This window comes from Marmota flaviventris, chromosome 3 (assembly GCF_047511675.1).
Source record: "Marmota flaviventris isolate mMarFla1 chromosome 3, mMarFla1.hap1, whole genome shotgun sequence".
Classification (NCBI taxonomy): Eukaryota; Metazoa; Chordata; class Mammalia; order Rodentia; family Sciuridae; genus Marmota; species Marmota flaviventris.
Window position 1 is genome coordinate 74,031,053 of NC_092500.1, and position 25,837 is coordinate 74,056,889.

Consider the following 25,837-nt stretch of genomic DNA (forward strand, 5'->3'; position numbering starts at 1 on the left):
TATGGTCTCTTGCTTCTGCAGGTCTCATTGCTTTTTTTTCCCTCTCCTAGATTCTAAGTTGTTTGCTGACTGGGAGAAGCCATGTCTTTCCTGGGGACTTTATAGCACAAAAGCCTGGGCAAGTGTCTAGTAAGTATTCAATACATGTTGAATGAGTGGAAGAATAAATGGCTGAATGAATGGAGTGACAATGCATTGGATGGTGGTATTCATCAGTTTTCTTTCCAAATCTGCTCTCCTCTGTATCAATCAGGGTTCATTCAGAGAAAAAGCCAAACAAAACCAAACACAAACCCCAACAACAACAACAACAAAACAACAAAACAACCTCCCAACAAAGTAGACATTAAAGTAAAGGGGATTTTACAGAGGTACTTAATTGCACAACATTGGAAGGGGTGCTAAGGTGGCTTTGTTATTTGTAACGGCAGGAATCAATAACTAATCTATAACCAGGAAATGAAAAGGAAGAGGTGGGTTATCCAAACCTGGAGACCCTTCATTATTGTTCAGAATTCTGAAGAGGGGGCACAGTCAGATGAGTTCTGGACCTAGAAGGAGGGGTGTGGCCTAACAGGTGCTTAAACTTTGGAGGAGAGGGCATGGTCTGGTGGATGCAGACCATTGAGGGGCCTGGCTCAGTGGGCGAGAAAGCATAGCATGTTGAATGCAGAACTGCAAAGGATGACCAGCTTCACTATGGCAGGTACCACTGAAGGGGCATGGGAAGGCTGGCACTATGAGTATTGAGGAAGCTGGAGGCAGAGCCAAGATTCTGCATCTGCTGAAGCATTAAAAAAATGAACTGAAACAGGAGGATCATCCTTTCTCTACTCTTCCCATCTTCCAGTCCCTCTGGTTCCTCCCATTAGCAGAACCTGATAGATTGCCAGCTGGCAAGCAGGTTTAGGGAATGAGTGTGCAGCATTAGAACAGAGAAGGACCTGGAGCTCAGACACAAGAGGTAAAAACTGGTACAGTCCATCTTCTTGGCTAAACAGTGTAAACAACCTTCTAACCAACCATAAGAGCTTTGTGCTTCTGCCTAATATGCAATTGTCTTTCAAATAAATGTTGACTGTATTGCCTTCTCCCCTAAGGAGGAGATTTCCTGTAGTAATCATATCTGTATCTCTCTGAATATTGTATAACTCAAATACTAAACTATTAACCACCAACAGAGGTACTTAACTTGAATAATAAAGGAACGAGGAGCAGGGAGAAACATTAGCAATGTGTACTTCATGAGCAGAGACAGTGAAAGCAGTCAGGTTTTTGCAATTGATTGTGCGGCCATCATTGATATCTGCAACTTGCCTCTCCCACTGTCTATTTAATGTAGCCTTCATCTTAAGCTAGTAACTTAGCTGGTGAAGATTCCTCCCTAGGTAGAATGATGCAAGCCTTCATTCTTGAAAGGGACTGAGTTCCCAAATGTCTTGCATTTATTGGGAACATTTTGCATACATTTTGCATGTGGAAGTAGAAAGAAATACCCATATAAGAATACAGGCTTCATAGATCATTCCTGCCTCTGTGATTAGCAGAATTTAAATTTTTAGTCAGTAAATAAAACTGTCTTTTAGTCTTATGGATCAGTAACATGAGGAACCCCTAATATTCAGATAAGCCTGAGTGGAATACGTTGTTTTGGGTCCCAAGATTCCTAAATCAGCAGGGACCCAAATTGTAGATATGTACAACAAAATTTTATCTCAGTTGATTATTAGGTTTAATTAGAGGACAGTGCATTCCCAAATTCTATCCCTTGATTCTGGCTGTGAGATAAACTATACCATGTATGGGTCTTTGGTTCAAAGCATGTAATTCATTCCATAGAATATAATTTAGCCTTTCAGAATTCTCTTTCTCAACTGGCTTTTATTTGGCTCTTCCACCATTTGATCAGAGCAGTTGCTTCTGGGATGTGTGGTTCATGGTAAGATAATGCTTCTTTTGACATGGAAATAGTTCCTTGGTTAGAAGCAATATTATATGGAATATGATAATGGTGAATAAGGCATAATATAAGTCCAAGAATAGTGGTAAGGGCAGAAATTCCAGAAGGGGAGAGAAGTCCTTACTATAATGAACACAAGTGATTGCCCCTTATGATGAAGAGTCCCAATATAAGTAACCTGTTACCAGTGACTCTCTGGTTTCCCTGACAAATGATAATACAATAATGGCTCACTTTAGGCCCTTGTTATTATTAGGTTTGACATACAACGGTAGCAAATGCCAACTAGAGAGTGTACTTCCATGATCCTAAGCTCCTCCATAGCCTCCCTGTCACTATGAACTCTGATATGGCTGGGCAAAGAGGCCACCTTCACAGATATCCATTGATGATCCCATTATCCTCTCATTTCATAGAAGCATTGGAACATAAACTAGTGGAACAGCTGTGTATCCTTGAACTACTCAGTAGGAGCTGCTCCCCAGACTGAGATGATGGCAGGAGATGTCATCATTATGATGGAGTTGAAGGATCTTTCTGTGGTGGAGGTCAATAACCAGCACTTAATTGCCAGAAACAAGGCATCATCAGAGCAGAAACCGTTAATAGGAATAGGGATGTATTGATAATCAGAATAGTTAGATCTACAGAGGTCATTGATGGTGGATAACTAATCATCCTTCCAGAGAGATCAGCAGTCTATCATAGTGTTATGTGATCTTTATAACTGGAATAATTCCTAGCCTAAGTGGGCAGAAATATGCTCTGAGTTGTCACCCTAGAGAATCACTGTCCCCACACTGTGTGCTCTAATCCCCTCCCCACATAGTGAACATTTTTCCTATTTTGTTCTTTGTTGTATCCTTAGTCTATAGTAGGGGCTTACATATATGTTTCGAATAAAGGGATGTATGAATAAATGAAAAGATATAAAAAGATAGACATAAGAAAAAATGGACAGGAAAAGCTGATAGAATTTTTTGACTTGATTCAAAGAAATGGTCAAAAGCTCATCTTGAAGGCTTGGGTGCTTAGGAAAATGGTAATAGCATGAACAGAAATAGAAAATTCAGGAAAAAGAACTTATTAGAAATGGCATGGAGTGAATATATAAGGAATTTAACTTTTTATTCTGAATCTGAGAATAATAAATCTTTGGCAAAGACTTTTAGAGGTCAGACTTGGCATCAGTTTAATTTAGTATCTGGATAAATGTGCCATTCATTTGGATGGAATCTTGGCCCCATCATGATACAAGCAATAGAGACTGTGTGACATGTGATATGATAGTCTCAGGGTGACACCCCATCCCCAGATGCTTACTCCTGCATCATGCCATTACCTTTTGGACCTGTGCAGGTGGCTGAGCAGAGCAGTCAGACAGAAATGTTTACACAGAGAACTCTTCATTACCTCTGACAGATGTATTTTAGCCCCATAGCTTCCAATCCCAGTTCCTGGAAGGCTGCCCATCATTGTTGCCAGATATCATTGCCATGGAAACCACAGACCATCCCACTAGGGTGAGATGCTCAACAGTGAAAGCAGTGTATGAGCAGATTTTTTTTTTGAGGTTTCTTTGATTTCACACCTGACAGAATCATACATGCCTCTCCCTGAAGGGCACAGGGGTAAAGCAAACTAGGAGAATTGGGGTTATTAGTGGCTTCCAGGAACAGACTAACTGGGAAAAATCCCTCTCAGAGAAGCAGGGTCACAAGTCACTCTCCAAAGCATAAGTTTCTTTTTCTTTTTTCCCCCTATTTTCCTCTAAATATAAAACTATCATGACTGGAATTTCTTTTAGTAAAGAATGAAGTGATACATATCTCTTGGGTATTTTGACATTGTAAAGAAAACTTCAGTGGAAATGGCTTTTCCACTATAGTCATTAACTCAACCACATCAAAATTACCTTGACCCCCTTGGACTGAGGGTAGAGGGCAGCTCTGATCATAGGCATTACCTAGCACATGGATTTTCTATTTTTCAACCTGAAGCTGATGGAGGCATATATATTGCTTTGTCCTCTTGAGCTGGGTAGAATTACAGGGTGGATACATATGTAAGCAATTCTGCAGCTGCATACTAAATACCTGTGCACACAAGTATTTGAAGACTGTAACTTGATAAAATATTGTTAACATAAAAAAAGGAAAACAAAATATTGCTCATCAATTTGCTGATATTTTAAAGAGGTGGGCTTTTCTAGAAACATGCAAATTTAATTCTAAAATTTTGGTTGTAAACACTGAATTTCTGAGCAATAGTAAGACTTTCCATTATGCCCTGGGTGGCAGCCACTCTGAGATGGGTTTCAAAGTTCTTCCTTTTGCTCTACCCATTCCCTTTGCCATTTGTATGCTTTACCAGGTGAACCTCTTTGACCCTAAGGTCAGTGCATCTGAACATGAGCATACCACTGCTCATCCCAGCCAGTTTCCTTCCCGACACTTCGAAGGAAACTGTAATCATTCCAGATATAATTCTGAAGCTGGTCAGTCATGTCATTTTCTTGCTCATTCACCAGTTTCCTACCTTTCTCTCCAAGCATCCTGTGATTATTGCCACAATCTAAGGTGTAATCTTCCTGAGTGAAGGCATCCCCAGTATGGCTCATTTTCTTCCCCTTTGCTGACCTCATTTTAGATCATACGTTGCTCTTGCCTAATTCTCTGTCATTTGTCAAGAGGTAGCACCCAATACCTTGTAAGTGCTCATTAATTTTAGTTTACTATTTTCAATAGTCTCTTCTTCCTCTTCCTCTTCCTCCTTGACACTCAGTCTATATTCTCATTTTGTCTGAAACCTGGCGCACATATTTCTCAGAAACCACAAGATTAAAAATTAATATTTTATTCTTTAAATTTTTTTTGAGAAAGAGACATACATTATTACCCTATATACATTATACTAGTGGAGTGACTCTGAATGAGGTACAACCAGAGGAATGAGAAGCTGTGCTCCATTTGTGTAATGTATGTCAAAATGCATTGTACTGTAAAATAAATAAATATATATTTTTTTAAAAACTGAGAAACTAACATATTAGCCACTATGCTGAAGCTATACCTCTCAGTAGTTTCTGCTCCTAAGGAATTCATGTTCTAATGTATGGAATTCAGAGACTTGTGAAAGCAGAGATCCTGAGTAGTGAGCTGAATTATGCTTGAGCACTATCTGAAAAAAAAAATTCAATGAATATAATTAAGATCCAGAGTGTGAGCAGGGGAGTGGAGGTAAGGAGTTCAAGGAACTAAAAAACTTAGATGTTGGATCTTTTGTCTAAGGCAGGTTGACTTCAACAAGAATGATAAAAGGAATCATGGAGAATAATATGGGAAGCCAAGGGAAAAATAGTAAACCTGAGGAAGTGACCAAGAGATAGATTATTGACAGTAATAAAGAAGGGAAGAGGGTCTAGCATCGAAGGCCATAAACTAAGGATCAGGAGTTTTAGAGGAGGGAGGGAAAGGATTGTTTGGAGCAGCAAGGGATGGCACCTGAAGAGTTCCAGTGCTCAAAAACACTATCTCCTAAGGAGGGGCAGCCAGGCTTCATAGGGACACATCAAGATGGCGAGTGTGTGGGGAGTGTGCTGACAGGGGGTAAAGGGGTCACAGCAAAGTGCACAGAAGGGGAGATTCTGGATTCTTGGCTTTCCCTGCCTGGTCCCAGGCTTGGCACCAGGGACTGGACAGGATTGGGAGGAAGAACATGCATTTTTTTCTGGTTTCCCCCTTATGCTTTTATACCATTGTTCTGCAGAGCTCACTGCACTTCTGAAACAGTTTAAATTAGAATTCCTTTAGTGATTCGGAACTTCATCTGTATGCCTCCAAAGCTGCTCGCACACTCTCGTAGGGCTGCGGCACTTTCCTGCAGTGTGCCTCATCTCTTTAGCCCGTGCCATTATCCTGGGTGGCTTCAGTGTCCTTTTTGATGACCTATTTAACAACTGAGTCTCTCAGTACCTTAAAATACTTTCCTCTGGAAACTTTCACCTCGTTTTTACATTAATGAAAGAGTTTCAACGTATGCAGCTGTACCCTGCGCCTTGTCACATTTAAAACTCCTCAGTATTTGAAATCCTGAATTATGAAACCTTTTTTTCCCCTGCTTTCTTTTCCTACTCAACCAGTTCTTTAGCTTCCTTGGACATCTGTTCATAGGAGTCCTTGCTGTATGCTCAGATTCTTCCTGCCTTTCCATCTGGATCCTGTGCAAAATCACTCACATACACACCAATGTTCTCAGTTCCAGAGACCCTGTGGCTTTCAGTAGCACCTACCCTTCTCATCTAGCACTCAGAATAAACCTCCCATCTGTTGGTTGTTTTGTTGCCTTCTTGGTCGGGGTTACCAAACACATTACAGAAAAATCATATAATAGGGCTAAACTGTTTGAATTACAAACATACGTTCCAAACCCAACTAGTTCTACAATGCTGCCAACCTTTCCCTTCTCTCTGCTCCTTTCTCGTTCGTCCATTGTTATCTCTTGGCTGCACTGTTAACAAGTTTCCTCACTCTTCCTGAATCCGTATTCTCCACTTCAGACGCTATTTTCTTTGTCTAGAGATAGTTTCCCAAAATACAGATTACATCATTTGCCTCCCTGCTTTAAAATCCCCAGAAGCAATCCAAGACCTAAAGTACTAAGTAGAAACTCAAAGGGGAGTTCTCACTCAGGAATCAGACTCTTTGCCTGCATCCTACTTGTCTGATGCTGTATCTCCACAATTGGAATGCTCCCGCCACCCTGACCCACACAGACACACACCAAGCCAGACCACTCAGTTTTTTCCTAACATATTCATCATCACATTGTCCCCGCTGTCTACAGTGGAAGTTTTCTCCCTGTTTGTGGATCTCTTATTTTCTTTCAAATTCCTGCTCAAATGCTGCCTTACCTGGGAAGTCTCCTCGGAGTATCTGTCTTTCCCAGGCACAGGCGTTGTTGCTTCCTCTGTGATGTGCACATCCTATGCCATTCCAATTGTGCTTATTCTTCTTGTTAGGTCTGCCCAGGGATGTACCTGTCGTGTCTGCTCTGCTACTTTTCTGTGAATGTCATCAGCTCTGGAACTGTACATTTGTCATCTCTCTGTTCCTGAGGGATTGTCAACACGCTTGGTAGCTACTGGATAAATATATATATTTTTTAACTTTGTGATGAATGCATAACATTTTGCTGGCCAGTGAGAGAAATAGAAGAATCTAAAAACATGGCCCTTGACTTCAAATTAGTAATGTAACAGAGAATCTTGATCAATCCCTAAAACATGTAAGAACATAGGTCAGATTATGACCCTGTAAAAAAAGAAATTATACAGACAATAGGTCCTGGAGTCAGAAGAAAATTGTCTTAGTCTGCCATAAAAAATACATAGATAGGCTGGCTTAAACAACAGACATTTATTTTTTCACTGTTCTGGTGGTTGGAAGTCTGAGTCTTGATTGGCGCCTGGTATACAGCCTTCCCGTGGTATCCTCTCCTGACAGAGAGAGACCAAAGTGACTCTCATTATAAGGGCAATAATCCCATCATGGTGACCCATCCTCATGAACTCATATAAATGTAATTATCTCCCAAGACCCCATCTCCAAATACTACCATATGGGGATCAGGAGTTCAACATATGAATTTGGGGCCAGGGGCCGGGAACACAATTTAACCCATAGCATGGTAGCATAGCATGGAAGCTTTTGGAGCCTGCCTTGAAAACAATGACCTGCTGAAAGATCCCATGGAGACACCCTCTCCTATGCTATGTTATTTCCCAGAATAGTATGAAGGAAGATGATACCTTTGTGAATGCCCTCAGAGAAACAATTTCCTAAATTGGACCTCCATCGCACTCCCAAGAAACACTGTCTTTTGTCACTTCTAGATTGGAATGTGAGTTGTGAAACCCACATATGTAAAAGGAATAAATATATAGATTGTTTCTTACTGGTCCTTGGATTTTAGACTTTTTTCCTTTTGTAACTCAGCAGTTTTCTTCTCTGTGCTTGGGGGAGAGACAAAGTACAGCTACTGCCAACAACCCAGGTGAAATGTAAAGAAAGACCTTTACCTACACAGCTGTCTCTTTGCTCACTGTTGAACACAGAACTGGGCCCAGGCTTACAAGGGGAGAAGCCAGTGCCCTGTGGCTGGAAGGCTGCTGTCTGACCTCTCCTTCCTTTTCCTGTCCATCTGTATCCACTGTTCCCTTGCTCTTGGTCAAATACTCCCTTGGGCCATTCCTATGTCACATCTTTCCTTTGTGATGATAGCAATGCTTATTCTTTCACTTTTTTCTTCTTAGAAGAGTAACAATTATAATTTTTATAAAACTACAAACGAGCATAAAGAAAATCAAATATTGCTCACTGATTCCTGCATGCAGAAGTAAATGGTGTTATCATGTGGGTGTTCCTTGTGGTCTTAGATATCTGGGGGTCCATATCTGAGCTTTTTCTCCTGAAAATAAAAGGGGGGAGGTCAAACTATATACACTGCTATTCATTCTGCTTTTAGGCTCATTCTTAAGGCATTGGGAGAGCACTAGGGCAGTTCCTAAATAAGTTAATCCTGGAATTGGCATACAATTCACCAATTCTACTTCTATGTATATACATAGAAAGAATTGAAAACAGGGTCTCAAAGATGTATTTGTGAGCTCATGTTCATAACTACTTTACTCATAATAGCTAAAGTGTGGAATATTACCTGCCTTAAAAAGGAAGGAAATTCTTACACATGCTTCAACATAGATGAATCTTGATGATATTGTGCTAAGTAAAATAAGCAAAATCATAGGAAGACAAATGTGGTATGATTCTACTTATATGAAGTACTTAGAGTAGTTATAATCATAGTGACAGAAAGTAAAATGATGGCTTCTAGATCCTGGAAGGAAGGGAAAATTGAGAATCATTGTTTAATTGGTACAAAATTTCAGTTTTGCAAGACATAAGGAGATTGGAGATAGACCATGATGACAACTGAATGTATGTTTATAATACCACCGAGCTGTATACTTTAAAATGGTTAGGATGGTAAATAGTAAGCTTTATGTTGTTTATATTTTACCATGAAAAAACATTTTTTGAAAAAAAAATTTTTTTAAAGTCTCCAGCACTCCTCAGGGAAGTGGTTGATCCCAGAGCTTGTACAGGGACGATATAAAACGAGCCTAAACTATCTTGTGGTGTTAGAAAATAAGGAAATGTCTAATAAAGGCAGGGAGGTAGTGGTTGAATAACCATGGGACCAACCTAAAAGAACTTCTAATGGCCAAAGCAGCTATAACTTAGTAACAGAGTAAGTAACATGAAGGAGCTAAAGAAGGGCTTAGGCAGCCATGAAAGATGGCAAGTGAGGAGGTCTGGGGACAAGGTCAGAACAAAGGAGCATGGAGAGAGTCTTCTGATGAGGTCAGCTTCCTACTTGATGAAAGTGTTTGTGGACACAAGTGGAGGACCCCATAAACTAAAATAGACATGTGGACACAGGGGGACACCAATGAATAATAGTGAGGACAGCGTGGACTGGGGAGGAGATAAGGAAAGGAGGAAAGTTCAAGACCAGAAAAAGAACAAACCAATATTCCCCCACTGGAATCCCAACTCTGGGGCCCCTTCTCTTCAGAGAAATCTATCTCTGTCACTTTTGCAATAAACCGGCTGCTTGCTTGCTGTCTCTGTGTCCTCTTCTTTGCTGAACAGAGACAATGAACTCAATACCCCTAGATGGTAACATACTGACTATGTAAAGCCTTCATCTATATTTAGGAATAAGTGAATACATATTTGTCTGTGAGCCATTGTTTGTGATGAATCGACTGGTCATGCAGGCCCATCTCTTTATCTTGCCCATCTGTACCAGCCCTTCCTCCCCTGTATTATACTTCACATTTTTTTTCATCTGTGTATTCCCCGTGGACCCCAGTCTCACATTTTTCACATATTCGGTGCTCAATAATTATTTATTACTGAACAAGAAAGGGATTTCTAAACTTAGCCTTGCAGAAAAATAATAGTGAAGAAGATTATCTGTTTAATATCTCACTTTAGGTATATTCACACTTTTTTCTTTTCTTTTTTTTTTTTTTGGCTGGAGAAATTTTCTTCAACCGGGAGCAATGGCCTCTGTGTAAGTTAAAAGGCCAAGCAGATTTTTGGATGGATTATGCCTGGGGTAAGATTAGTAAAGGTAGACCGTGAAGTATCCATGGACTTTCAGTGGATGATAAATATTAGAGGCTGCTTCATTTTAAAGGGTTGAAAGTTTCCTCTGAAGTTTCTGGTGCAAGCCAGGCCCTACCAAACGCTGCACTGTCTCATTTGAATATCTTACCATTGATTTTAAAATGTGTGAGGGATTTGCTTGACATTTGTTCTTTTGCTCTTCTCTGGAGCACCTGACAGCAGCGGGCTGCCTCACTTTACCAGGTTTGGCCTAAACTCCTCAGGGCTATAGATGATCAGAGCTGCTTTCACTGCAAACCCTACCAACTTTGATGGCGCCCCAAAGAGCACCTTCCAAAATTGCTTGTCTCCTAGGTTATTTTTTCATGTTAACCTCATCAGATTGGGGTGAGTACTCCAGATATCACTTTTAGGAAGACTTCTGTGAACGCCGTTCAAATACACACCACTGGTTGAACTCCTTTTTAGGAGGCTCCTGTGAAGACAATAAGTGTAGTCTTGTGATACCTGAAATCTCTCCTTTTGAGATGACACAAGCAGTCTTACTTGCTGTTGAAAGCCACTGGATATTGATTGGCATGACTTTTCATTTCAGGTGGTATTGGGTTTTATAAATGTGACTTCAGAAAAACTTTTATACAACTTCAAGGGATAATACCTTTTCCTTTGTAAAATAGCCCAAAGCTTTCAAACAGTGATAAATCATCCAAGAGGATTAGCAGGTTTGAAAAGGAACATTTGTTAACGAACACTGCCATTTCTTTTCCCACCCAGATTTCCTCTCAGAGAAAATTTATAGCCTTGTCTCTCTGACTGAAATATCTCCTGTAACAAAAATGGATTGAAAATGCAGTCAATCCATTGTTTTTGCCTTCTTAATAACTAAATTGAATTGACCAGATAGTTGCTGATTCCATTGATTCTGAAGAAACCTTTTAAGTTCTCTGGGAAGAAAAAAATAAAAATAAAAAAAACAATTAGGCTGGAAACCACCTGAGTCAGTGATCACATAAAAATACGAATTGTGTTCTTGGCAGACTTTCTGTGTTTATTGAGGTATCTAATTTGAAAAGTTATTTATTTTATTTTTCTGGATAAGGGTCATTGCTTTAATGACATCAAATGCTTTATTTCTCTGAAAGTTTTATACTCTTCTAGGTTCAGAATCAGGATCATAAAAAAAATAGTTTCTAACTTTCCCTTTAATATAAAAATGCTTTCATTTTTGACTGGAGAAAATGCAAAACAATTCCTAATTAGTCATGACTAGGATAAGAATAGAATAAATAAATTTGGGGATTCTAAATCTCTGAGTGGCACTCTGCTAAAGCCTGAAGATACATTTTTCTATATTTATCATTTGTACATTTAGACTTGGATTCACTCCTCCTGGCACCAGAAATTCAGGGATTCAAAAGATAGATTCCTTAGACATTCCTGTTGCAAGATAAGGAGGAAAAGATTATTCTTGAATACACCGAGGAAAGATCTTAAAATTGGTTAACTTAAAATCGTGTCTTTGCACTAGGTTTAACAAAGAGTTGGACTCCCATTTTCAATGTTTGCCCACTGACGGCTTTCAGGCGCCATGACTCCTCTCTTCTTGCCCCACATCTGGGCAAGCCAACTGGAGGACTCATGCACTCCTTCCCTTGGCACCAGTAGGCTGTTTAAACCATGCAAGTTGTGGCTTCACAGGAGGCAAACTTCACCCTGGACCTACTCTAACTATGATAAAAATGGAATCTACTCATCCTTCCCTTCCCTCAGGCCATTTCTGTCCAGCTCAGGTACTTGCCCTGCTTTCCCCTAAAAGCCACAATGTGTAAGTAGTGCACCTCTCTACACCCTCTTGGTGCTTTTGTTACATGAACCAATTTTGGGCTGGGTTGATCCCACCATTGAAAGGCAACCACAAAATAACTGATGCTATCAGCAGGATGGTATGTGCTACCATCACCTGGACTAGTGCCACTTAGGGGTCCTCTTGCTTTTGGTTTGCTGCCTGGCTTTGCTGCCTGTGGGGAAGCATGCACTTTGAGCAGCTGCCTGCTGGTGAGCATGTGCTTTGAGCTGTGTGACTTTAAGCTACATTTGCCAACTCCTACTGAGCTGCTGTTACAGATTTCACTGAATTTTGGTAATTGACATTTAGGGACAGGAGTACAAGTTTTGGGCTTTCCTTAAAGTGGCCCAGGGCTATGCATCTTGGCTTGGACCTCTCCATGAGTCTCAGATTAAATTGTGTCTGGATTTCAGCATATGCAGTGACTGTTGTTAGATGATTTTGGCCTTGTGATTGTTGGTTGTGTGTCTCAAGCAGGCATTGACCATTATTCTACAGACTGCTCAGGGGAAAGACGACAACCTCTGTAATACATGTGCTCATCAGATGGTCACTCATGTGAGGAGGAATAGTCACCATGTGCAGTGCTGACTTCCACACTCCAAAGAACTGATGGTTTATTAGAAATTCACAAAATTCTAGTGCTGCTACCCATGCTTTTTTTTTTCATAAAAAAACAAAAAATGATGTGATCCTTAGGGCTTTAGGGGAATGCATCTATGGCATAGACCCTCAAGAAGAGGAGCCCTAAAGTCTTCACCCCATGTCCTAAAAAGTCCAGACAGCACCAGTGCCTTATGGCATAATGGCAAAAAGGACTAAGGCCAGGTTCCAATGACTGCTGCAACTTAACAGGATGAGGGGTCCATTTAAACAGCTTCAGCTCAAGGTCCCCAAACCCAGGAAAGCAATGATTACCACAATGGGGGTGCCCTATCCTTTATGATACTGATTTGGGACTCTGGGGAAGAAGAAATTTAGAAACGCAAGCCAGGTAGAGAGGACAATCCCTTTCTTGACAAGTATATTCAGTAACCAACCAAACCAAACAAAACAGAAATCTCAATATACAGGAAATAAACAAAAGTTAAAAACAGAAAGCCAATTGGCTTTTGCACATTTACAACATAGGTTTTAATCTAGCTTTATCATCTGCTGGCATGTACCAAATGACAACTCTCATGGCTTCAATTAGTATCAGAATTGAAAGTACAGTTATACCTGGGGATCTCACTAAATTTAAATGAAGTGTCCCCTATACTTGTAGGGCATTGGTATTACAGAATATAAAAGAGAGGGTATGTGAATATTCTTACCATTGGCCTATTATCTTGCCTACATCCTGAATGGTCATAGTGCTTGTTGCTCTAAAACATTCTATACTGGGCATGGATGGTTTGACCCATTAAGTGATAAACTGAAATAAAATAAGTCTCCAGTGCTGACAATCAGATTGACAAAAGGGAACCCACAGACCTTCCCCTATGCTCCCTCAAGTGGTTAACTTAGTTAATATGGCCCATAATAGGTTAAAGCAAGAACTACAGGGATTAAGAGACACATCATTCAAGACCTACCAAAAGAAAAAGTTATTGTCCCTACTATATTCTCCCTTTAATAGCCCAATTTTGCCATTGCTCAAACATGGTGAGGATGAACAGCACACGACAGTGGGTTACTGTGACCTTAGTGCTATCGTATCATAAATAAGGCCCCAGACCCTTTTTTATTGAAATTATTGACTCTGTCCAAACAACAACTGAGAATATTTCACTGTTATAAGTCTGGATAATATGTTCTGTGCACTGACTGTTGGAATAGTCCCTGCAGTTGTTGTCTTCAGCTTTGGAGGGGCACCATATGCTCTCACCTGGCTGTTCAGGGCATCTCAACAGCCCTGCACTACACAGTCTTTGTTGGCAAGAGTTCAATTACATCCAGTTTTTTTTTTTTTTTTTTTTTTTTTTAGGAAGTCTGGTAGGACATTGTATTGATGACATTCTTACACTCAATAAGACCTACAAGTATTCATAAAGGAAGTCTCATTTTAAAAAGTGTGTGATTGACTGTCACAAAGTACACCTCAGTAAATTTCCTGCTAATTATCCATCAGACTAGATACAATATAACTAAATAATAATGGGAGCAGGGTAGAGACAGCACTCCCTCCTTTAAATGGTATATCCAACAGACTGGGGTTGTGGCTCAGTGGTGGAGTTCTTACCTAGCATGTGTGAGACATTGGATTCAATCCCCAGTACCGCATAAATGAATAATGTTATTTAAAAAAGAATGATTCCTAGTTAAAAAAACAAAACAAAAACAACAACAAAAAGAAGCAGCTATTGTCCCTCTCAGCATTCTCAGTATTAAAACAAACCCAAACTATTCAGGCCTTTTAGTGCTAGAGGCAGCATATTCCTCATTTAGGAGTTTTACTTAAGCCCTTTGCACTATTACTCACAGAATGGCCCAGTTTGAGTGGGGCCCCCAACAACAAGACTCAAAAATCCATTCACATTGCAACATAACTAGTAGTGCCCTCTAGAGACTCACTGTTGAGATTTTAGCAACTTCCTCTCAAACCTACTGGAGTTTCTGGACAATCAGGGTGACTATAAGATGCCTGTGGACTTCTGATATAAGAAGCTGCCCTTCACAGTTTACACCAGACACCACTGGGTTGTCAACTCTGGGCCAGGAGAATGTCATGATTTCTGAGCCTGTGACTCTGCAGCCAGCTACCTATTACCTCTTGGGTTGTGAAGACAGAGAACCCTGTTGAGGTTTGGCAGAACCAAAAGTCCTCATTATTGAAATAAAATGATACTTAAAATATAGCCAATTCCAAGTTTTTTTGGCACATTCTACTTCAGGAAGAAGTTCCTTGTTAGATACAATGACACCAAATAAAGTTAGTGCTAGTCTGGATCCACTGGCCACCTTGGAAGTTCCTTGAGACTTATTGAGTGGTCAAAAATGGGATTTTGTTTAACTTTTTGGATGACAGTTTCACTATCATTCATGACGGAGCCTGCTGACCACCTGTGCATCCCCTAACTGGGATACTCTGATCAAGGACATGAGCCAAATGTTAGCACAGGTGTCTGAGCTCTAGGCAATTTCATAGCATTGGTGGATGTCCTTGTCAACAATCAGTGCCACCTGCACAATTTTAGACTGTTGAGCCATTGAAAATAATCTGCTTGTCTGATCTGACCAATATCAATAATAATAATAATTCTTTATCAAAGTTTCATTCTTCCTGAAGTAAACAAATGTCTAGAAGTTTCTTGTCTCACAAAAACCCAAATGTAAATTAAGATTATAACTGTTTCTTCCATAGATTAAAGCTATAATACAAAACCTCACCAAAACACTTCTTATTCCCTTTGCTTTTCTAGTCCTTATTGATGGTTATAAATAAGGAAAGATAAATAATATCCCCCCCTTACAGATTTTTACATTTGAATTCCTGGAAGCTGTGAATATATTGCCCAGTGAAACAGACTTTGCTGATGTGATTAATGTAAGACTCTTGTCATGGGGGAATAGCCTCAATTATCCAGATATAACCAATATCATCAAACTGGTCCTAACATAAGGGAGGCAGGAGGGTCAGAATCAGGGAAGGAGAGATAAAGATGGAAGTGGAGGTCAAAGTGTCAGAGAGAGAGAGAGAGAGAGAGAGAGAGAGAGAGAGAGAGAGAGAGAGAGGTGCAGGTGTAACGCTTCTGGCTTTGAAGACAGAGGAAGGGGCGGCAAGCGGAGGGATGCTATCAGCCCCTAGAAGCTGGAAAAGGCAGGATTCTTCACTATGGCTTTCAGAAGGAACCAGTATAATGATATCTTGATTTTAGCCCAGTGAGACCAATTTTGGACTTTTGACCAAAGAATAAATATAAATAAATATAAGTTAAGAATTTGGGGAAATTTTTTTAAGCTATTCATTTTGTGGTAATTTGTTACAACAGCCACTGGAAATGTCAATTTCCAATGACATTCCAGGTTGCTCTCTTCACTTCTCAGAATATTTAGCAGTGGACTCTGGCTGGTTTCACACTGCAGGCTTCACAGAGCACCATAAATGGCTTACATAAACCAGTTCCAATTCAGTGAAATGAGACAGGACACAATTCTATCATTCTCAGAACATCAGGGGTGAATTTTAATGAAGAGTCTGGCTCATTTTTTTTGATAATCGACTGCTGATATCTTCTATTCCTTCTTCCTTCTTGGCTGTAATCTGGCAAAGTCAATAAGAAAATCTGCCTTCTCCCTTCTTTGGGCCAGATGGTGTTTTGCCAGATAAGCTCTAACTTCAGGTGGAAATATCCACTTTAGCCCATTTCCTTACCACATTAAAAACATACACTGTATGTCTTAAGCAGGCATTGACCCTTATTCTACAGACTGCTTTAGCCCTTCCTTGGCTAAAATCCTAACCTCCCCAGAAAGTCTCATCAAGTGAGGCATCAGTCTTTCATTCCCTGTTGGGGAAGGGTGGTGTCATCTTTCTCAACAGCCTAACCAGCATTGGGTTGGAGGTTGCTCTTACCTCATAGGATGACCACAAAACACTAGGCTATCTCAGTACACCAAGGTGGGCTGATCATGTCATGTGGCATATATGAAAGAGCATTTTTTTTTCTCAAGGTTTTGGGAAAAACTTTTATTTTATATTAAACTAAGCAAGAAATTTCAGATGTCTTTAAAACAATTTGTGCTCTCAGGCTCCTTCTGGGATGGGTTCAACCTCTGTCATTCAGGATACTTCATGGTGAAAGACTGAGAAGTGCTATTCTAAGACAACTTGGTTTCAAACCCAGGACCAGATACTTAGGTAAGATCAGGTTAGACCATCGCAGAGGTAATATCTAGTAACCTGCATTATGAAAATTGACCTGCCTTCTTTGAGCAGAAGGGTTATTTTGGATGATATTCAGACTAAGAATGTTTAAACATTTATTTAAGTATCAATTAGTGCACATGCGTAGGGCTTAATGTATTTTTGAGATTGCCATTTTGAAAAAAGAAAAACTGCCCCCTCCTTCTTTTCCTGGTGTTTTTCACAATTACTATTTCATCAAAGATCCATATAATTTGTAGAAGATGCTTGGGTGACTTTCACAGGAAATCTGCATGTATTTCCATAACTGTGACTGTGTGAGTGTATATGTATGGGGCTGGGGGCAGAGGGAGAAACATAAGGAGAGAGCAAAGGAGACAGAGAGATATAGAGATTGACTTAAGGTAATTGACTTGGAAAGAGAAAATTGTGCCCAATTCAGAAACTTCTCTGTGAGATTTTATTGTAGGTCATGTGTTAGGAAGGTACACACCAGACTGTTTTTTTCCTGACTGAAACGAAAACTTTTGGAGTGTGTTTTATTTTTTTAAAGTCATATTTTATGGTATTCATCTGTCTGGAAGCTTAATTGTCACCAGAATTCATGTTAGAAAATTAGGCCCAAGAAGGCAGTCTTGAGGGAAGCGACTCTTTGTAAACACAGGTGCTTCTCAGCCCAGGTGCTGGGCAGGCATCCCCAGGGCCTCAGACCTTTACATCTACACTGCACTGACTAAAAAAGAAGCCTGCAACCAGCAAGCTGACATTTTTCACCTACACCCCAAACATATTTATTGTTTTAAGACACTTATCTGCCACTGTTCCATTTCAATCCTGATTGGAAAAGGGAATGAACAGGAAAGGGAAGTTGGAGAATAGGTATAAAATCACTTGGAATGCTAATCTCTTTCTTGGATTTTTTTCCCTTTATTTTTACAAAATACAGCAAAATTTCCCTTTAGGATCTACATCAAATCCCACTTGCTATGCCCCTCCCCCCACATTCATACAGTCTTTTATTTTTCTTTTTTGAGACAGGGTCTTGCTAAGTTGTCCAGGCTGGACTAGAATCCTGCGATCCTCCTGTCTCAGCCTCCCAGGTAGTTGGGATGACAGGTATGCACCACATGCCTGGCTGTGTGCCGTCTTTAATTTAAAGAAATGTCTCCTTTGATGATTCTTCCCTGTACCATTCAGCTGGTAATTATTCATGTGTTCCTGAGTCACTCTTAAGTCTTTGTGCTCTTTACTTTATTAGATTTTAAATTTCATATCCCCCTTTTTAATAAAGACTTATTGAAGGCAAAAAATACATCTTAAGATCCTTTTATCCTCTACATAACCTATTAGTGTGACTTCAAACAGTCGTTGCTCCATACTATATGTCGAATGCATAAAAGTTGATTAAATTTTGGCTAATTGAATACTTTTAGAAGGATGCTGGAGTTTTAGAAACCTTTTGGAGATTACTAGTAAGTTTGACTCCTGAAGACTGTTAATATTTAAAGAATATGCATATGTACAGTTAATGCAATTAAAAATATATTTACTGAATAATTATTGTATGCCAGGTGCTACACAGGTTTAGAGAATGCAAAAATCACAAAGAAATGGTTACAATGTCTAAGACCTCACAGTGTAATAGGGAGTCAGAGGCACAAATAGATGACATGATACAATAGTATAAATTCTTGGAAGGAGTTACATATTCAGGGATTTACAAATCCAAGAAAATCTTTGAAACAAAGTCATATCCATCAAAACAATTGACACAGTAGGAAGACTCAACCAAAATAATTGTTTGACAGATAACACGTTACTCTGCCCATTGTCTGATTTTTTTTTTTTTTTTTTAGGTTTGCATCCCAGTGTTTTACTGTTGTGTATAGACTCAATCTTACTCAACTACTGGGTATAACAGATTTTATAAACAAGACATTTCTTATTTTCATAGATTGACTTTTTTTTCTGTAGGGATTTAGCATGTTTCATCCACTCCTCCATTAATTGCTTATAAAATGCTATTAAAAAACTAAAAATCAGCTAAAGAACAACAAAATTCCAACTCATTTTTTTTCTTTTCAATTCCAATGGTAGAGAGGTAGACACTTTCCCAGAAAAATCTACGCTAATAAGGAAGAACACTTTTCGAATTTTTTTCTAGCTTTACTTACTCTGAGATACATTTTGATGGAGTGTTTCTGGAATTTCTTTGACATATGACTCTGGTAATTAAGTGAGACATCTAGTCCTCAAAAGATCGCGGCTGAGGGAGGATGTTAACACGAAGCACCACCAATTGTTAAGTCCATTTATTGATTGTATCGGCTTGTACACAGACTAATATCATTTGCATTGAGGATGAGATGAATGTATTTTAACTAGAACAAAGGGCACACAGGTATGTCTTCATTTTGTGGCCAGTAATTAGGTTCTGGACGGACATTAAGCAAATTGCTGTCAGCTTTCTTTTTATTGGGGAGGGGTTGGCCATCCCCCCTCCTCTCACTATTATTTTTCTTTTCTTTTCTTCCTTTTTTTGTCTGTTGTTAAACCTGATGTTCTTATAATGCAAGGACTTGTATGGGAAAAACTGTTGTTCGTTTGTTGGGGGAACATATGTTTTCAAAAATAAGCCCATGCATTTTTTATTAAAAAAGTGCTTTTTACAACAGCAGCATAATCTGCAGATGGAGCAGCTGATACGGCTATCTAGCTGGTTGTTAAAGAGTTTATTCTACATTAAATTGACTCCCGAGGGCTGCATTTTTCAGTGCTGTTACGACCACCAACCTTTCTTATTGAGAAGGTCAATAGGCCTGATATGAAGTCTTGTAAATCATCAACTCACTCTTTCTGTAATATCTAATATGTCCCAGTTCACATGCCTTAAAAATTATAAACCACAGCACATACTGTATATCAACCAAATAAATCAGCTGCTATAAATATAGGTTTTCTTTTGGTTCTGGACAGATTCATCCCAGTGCATTTCACAGGTTTTAAACGCTTTTAGCTTGATAGGCAGGATCTCCTTCAGTATTCAGTATCAGGGAGCTGGAATGCAATCTATTTTCAATACTTCCTGTGCACAATTGACACCACACATGAAAAGCAGTTCCTGGAAATTCTAAAGAATAGAAATACAGCACAGTAAGTGCATCGTTAACCATCACCTTACTAGTTGATGACTAACATTGAAGTTTCATCTTAGTTATAGGAGAGGGGATGGTAACTATAAGAAAAGTTAACCTGGTATTGTGGCATCATTTGAGACACTAGGATGTGTTATATATGAATTCTTGATGTGTGGGGTGAAGGGGAGCCATAGCACAGCAGACTTTTCTGTGTGTGAGCTTAGAGAATTCCTGGTCTTTTCTGTCCTCATTTGATGGAGAAATGGGTTCAGCATGATATCTTTTAGAAGTGGAGCAGTATAAATTGCATTTTTATAAAATCATGGGCCACCATAATGATTAAAAATAATAATAATAATAATTAAAAAATATGGGCTATGGTGCTGGGAATGTAGGTCATTGGCAGAGTGCTAACCTAGCATGCACGAGGCCCTGGGTTCATCCCAGTACTGCAAATGAAACAAAACAAAACAAAAAAACCCCAGTATATGTGGGTTAATAAATGGAATAGTGGAATATCAGCATAAATTCACTCTGTGTCTTTGTAATTTCCTTGTTCTTTCATCTATTGAATAATGAAATAGCCTGCATCAAACTTGTGGCCTGGGTGTTTCCTTTCCACATGCTTCCCAGCCACTTTGCCTTAAGTGACCTCCTTTTGTTTGCTTATTGTTTTACAGAGTAATTTTACATTATGGATTCATTTCTTAAACTATAGACAGTAAGCCTTGCTCTCTAGCCTTAGTGGATATAAATGAAAAAAAAGAAAAGAAAAGAAGAGAAAAGAAAAGAAAGGATATACATTAAAATTGCATGGGGTAGATGGAGATTTGGAAGCAGAAAGCAGGAATTCTGGTCTTAATATGTTGCAAATATGTCAACCTAGGAAAGCATTTGATTTCTCAAACACAGCCAATCCTCTGTATTTGAAGATTCCATATTTGTGAATTTGCCTCCATGCTCAGATTTATTTGTGACTCCTAAATCAATGCTCATGGTGCTTTCATGATTATTTGTGGACTTGCACAGGGGAGTGAAAAATTTGAGCCACCTGAAGTGTACATTTCCTAGCTGAAACATAGCAAGGTGACACTCTACCTTTCTGTTTTAGTGCTTATGCTGTCAATGAGGAGTCTTTGTAGTGCCAGTTATTTCCCACATTTTTGTGCTTTTTGTGCTGAAGAGCTGTGTTGTGTGTTCCTAGATTGTTATATGCCTTCTGGAGAAAATATGTGTGTGAGATGTTTCATTCATGCATGAATTAAAGTGCTATTGCCATCAGTTCAATACTAATCAAGCAACAATATATATTTAAATAAGGTATCTATAAACAAAAACACATACTAAAGAAGGTTCCATGTTTTCGATGGACAAAAGTGTAACCAGAGGCTCACAGGAACCAAATCCTGTGTTTTCCTTAGGAATAGTGGTTCATGGAGGTTTTCTAGAACTGATCTACTGCCAATAAAGAAATTTGACTGTACAATTGTTTCGAAAAGGAAAATGGCATCTCACAATGTTAGAATATTTCATTTTACAACTTGAAACATCAGAGATCAGTCAGGAAAACATGAGGCACTACATGTATTAAAACAAAAGGTTTTTAAAAGGAAATTAAAGCCTCATGCCCCATTTAGTAAGAAAACTATATGAGAACAAAGGTCTTAGGAACCTCCAGCAAGACTGTCAGCTGGAAGCATGGAGCAGACAGGATGCTGAGAGGTCCTAGGAGCTGCGTAAAGAAGTTAACCTCTGCTCATAGCTGTTTCTGGAACATTATGGCTGCTTCTTTCCATTGTTTGAATCCCATGTGGGTATCTCTAATTAACAGGTGCTAATCTGGAATCATACAGGGAAGAGATTCTGGAAAACGTAGTTCTTACCTTTTCCCTTCAGATCTTAGAGGAAAGTGGAGGTTGATTCTAGATTGACAAAGAACTATAAAGACAAGGAGTACTAGTAATAATAATAAAAGTGATAGTCTTACAATAGCAATAGCATATTCAGGATGCAATGCAGTGCCAATAATGGCTATTATAGCTACCGGTACAGACTCATTGATTATTTTAGAGGTTCTTCTTTGTTTTTAAAGCAGATCCCTCATAACCATAAGTCACCCTGACTTCAGAGCACAGACAAAGATTTAGCAGAGCCTAGCTCTTTTTCTTTCTGGTAGTTCTTTTCTTGAGAGTCTGTGGGTATCTTTTTTTATATTCTCAAAACACAAGAGGATCCTACGGAACTTCCTATTGTAGACAGTGGAGCTCCTTGTCCTCTTGTTCAGGACCCCAGTGACTGTGGCTCTCAGTGGTGCCCAAGGTCAGACACTCACTCTGGAGAGCAATAACCTTCAGAGCTTAAAGAACCATTTGTTTTCTTGAGAGTGACCAAGATATAACACTGGGAAATGCCTTAAATTTTTTATCCTAGCTACTTCTTCGTGTTTTAACATGGAAGTAATTTCAGGTCAATGGTAGAGACATTTGCAGGGAGGGTCACTGTGGTTGGCAGAGAAAGCCTTGGTCTGGGAATTATCAGATGTATATTTTAGTTCCAATTTTGACAGTTAACTAATGTAAAAAACATCGTGTTTTAAAAACAGGATTTGAAGTTCTGGTAGATGTTCTCTTGGGAATTTTGAATATTGCTTCTGAAAGGTCACTTAAACCCATGGTTTGATCACAATTTATAGTGGCATAATTCTCACTATAAATTGTGAATTTATAAAGAGTAAAAGAAGTAAAAGAGTAAAAAAGAAGAAAAGAGTAAAAAGAAGCCTTTGGTATAATACCTAGATAATTCCCTCAAAGAAAGTGAGCCAGGATGATATTTTTTTCACAGCCTTTAGGGTTTAGTAGCATGAGACTTCAGCATCAATGAAATCTTTTTGAAATTCTTATTTTTTTTTTTAAAAAAATTCTTGCTTAGTTGTTTTCTAGGTTGGTGAGCGAGTAGGAGCAGTTTACCTTGAGATTTGCTTATTTAAATCAAAACTGCTGGAATTAAGAAGGTAAGTTTTAACTCAAATAGTATGGTTGTGCTGCAGAGTCACAGCATCTCCAAGTGAGATCTGCTGTTCTGGACAGCAATGGGTTTGTGACTGAGTCTCATTCTTACCATATTTCAGCATAGGGCAGTCACTGATTTCAGTAATTTCCCTTACAGGACCAACACTAAATTTCTCTCCTGTCTGATTATATTTTTATAGTTATCATCTCAATATATATTTATGTAAATCCCTGTTCCTGGAAGATTTCAGCTTAGCTGATAAAAAAGCAGTCAACTTGATTTCCATCCTTTTATAAGAGAATGATAAAGGCAGCCTAGGAAGTGTTGATTATTCAAGTAAAACAGTAGCTCTAAATTCTTTGACTTTCCAGGCTTGTCCTTTAATAGAAAATAATGCTGTAAATAGAAGTGAGCCCGTTAGCTAGAAACAATTCAAGGATTGAATTCAATAAAAACTCCCCTGGGTTTCTGCATGAAAGCTATTGAATTTGGCTGCAAATGAGCAAAAAGCACCTTCAAAAAAATTTTTTTCCTTATCCTTTCCCATTGTAGAGTCCTTGATTTAGTTTATTAGACAATAATGGATCTCCGTTGACTTACCTAACTGGTACATTTAAATACTTATTTCATTTAAAGATAGGTATTCAAATACCTATTTCATTAAAAATATGTTCAAAAAGGAATAGAACAGCTTGTTCAACCATCCTTCTTAATAGCTCCTTTGGAGTCTCTCTGTGCTCTCAGCTAAATCCAAACTTGCAGAATTTCATTATGAGAGAGTATTGAGTCAATTCAATTACCCTTGGAATTTGTGGTGGTCTGTCATGTTAGAGTTTCACCCCAGGGAACTACAAAATGCATTCATTTTAATTTTGCTAAATCCACACGAGGCTATCCTGATTAAGGAAATTTGGGGAGTGGGATCTGATTTTTTTTTAACTTTTTCAAATTGAGGTACAACATACACACAGTAATAAGCAGAAAGAACACTGATGTTAAGTGCTCAGTTCAGTGAATTTGTACAGATGTACACAACCATAACGGTCACCCTGACGAAGACAGCGAACCTTCCCTGCATCCCAGATGGCTCCCCATGCTTTTATCCAGTCAATATTCCTGCCACCAGAGTTAACCACTGTGGATAGAAGAATGACTTCTATTGTTATTGATTAGGTTAGTTTTTGCCTGTTCAACTTCATATAAATGAATCCTATAGTGTGCGCTCTTTTGTGTTTTCTTTCCCTCAATATACCATGAGATTCACCCAGTATTTGCATGTCATAGCTTACTTCTTTTTTTCCTTTTTAGTATTCCAGTACATGAATATATTAAAGCTCATTTATCCAGTCTCTTGTTATTGGACATTTGGTTTATTTCCAATTTGGGATAATCTGAATAAAGCTGCTATGAATATTTTTGAATATATCTTTCGATGGGTATATGCACTCTTTTCTTTTAAATATATACTTTGGTACTGGGATGCCAGGATAGGCCCACATTGTTAGATTTCCTACATAGTGCCAAAAAGTTTTTCAAAGTGAGTGCTCTACTACTTTCTTATAGTATGAGGTCAAGTTGCTTTACATTCTCACCAAAGTTTGCACTCTTAGTCTTTTTCAGTGTAACCATTCTGGTGAGGGATTGATGGCATATATCTGATTTTTACTAAGGAGTATTTCGCCGATGACTACTGTTGTTTGGCACATTTTTATATGCTACTGGTCATTTTAATATCTTTTTTGTTTGTTTGCTAAGTATCTGTGTGGCATCTGCTTTGGAAAATTTCAACGTTTAATTTTCTCCCTACTTATGTGTGAAGTTCTTTGTATGTTCTGGGTACAAGTCATTTGTTGGCTATGTGTGTTGCAAATATTTCTCCTAGGCTCTATGGCCTATCTTTCTATACTTGTAATGATGCCTTTTGATAAAATTTTTTAGTGAAACAAAACTTATCACTATTTTATTTATGTAGTAGTGCTTTATGTACTATTTAACAAATCCCATTTTTTTTCTTTTTTGATTGTGGCTCTGTGGATGTTTTGCAAATTCCCATTCAGGGATCTAGCAGCAACTTGAGTGGCTAATTCTTAAAGCCCTATTCAAGGAGTCAAGTCTTTCTTGTAATTATTGGGAAGGATGTCTTTTTTTTTTTTTTTTTTTCAGAATAGTGATGTTGCTGTGAGATTGTTCTTGTTCCTTTCCACAGGGGTATAGTGATTTCATTTATTGCCAACTCTACTCATTTGTAGTACACAAAAATTATATCAGTTTTTAATATGGGCTGATACGATCATTTAATTTTTGACATTAAAAGCTGAATGGGCTCTTTGGTACCATAGTATGAACTAGTAAATCATTTTAGAATGCATGGAAGGAAAATAAATCCACAATTAGTTGAGAGAAGGACTTTTAAGAAGGTATTGGAAGTTAAAAATGTTTATAGCCCAGAAATTGGGAGTGAAGAGGACTCCAGAGTGCTCCTGTGAGCCCATTGTTGGGAAAGTAGATTAAAGTCATAGTTTATTCTAATTATCCCTAGGTTAGGGATAGGCTTTGCTCATAGACTAGAAGCCAATCTGAGGGTTTCAGAGGATAGAAAAAGTAGAGGTGGCAACAGCTGTATCTTTCCTGATTTCTTACCCCCCAAAATAGAGTGTCTTGGATTGGATGTGGTCAGCAATGGTGCCATGACATTTGCTCTTCTAGACCTTGGCTTCAGGGCTGCTGGACCACTAGTCTCAGGTTCTGTATCAAACAGCAAAGTCATGGACTCAGATTGGGTCAGTTTATCATCCATGCTGGACATCTCCCATTTGCCTTTAGAGATCTACTATATTC

At 38.8% G+C, this 25,837-nt stretch overlaps 1 protein-coding gene across 1 annotated transcript in view; it reads left to right on the forward strand.

Annotated features, from left to right (window-relative positions):
• LOC114091640 (prothymosin alpha-like) overlaps positions 1-25,837 on the forward strand; it is a 93,783-nt gene that overhangs the window by 15,002 nt on the left and 52,944 nt on the right. Inside the window, exon 2 of the mRNA XM_027934092.2 lies at positions 4,334-4,457. Coding sequence (XP_027789893.2) covers positions 4,334-4,457 — 124 coding nt within the window. The remainder of the gene's footprint in view (positions 1-4,333; positions 4,458-25,837) is intronic.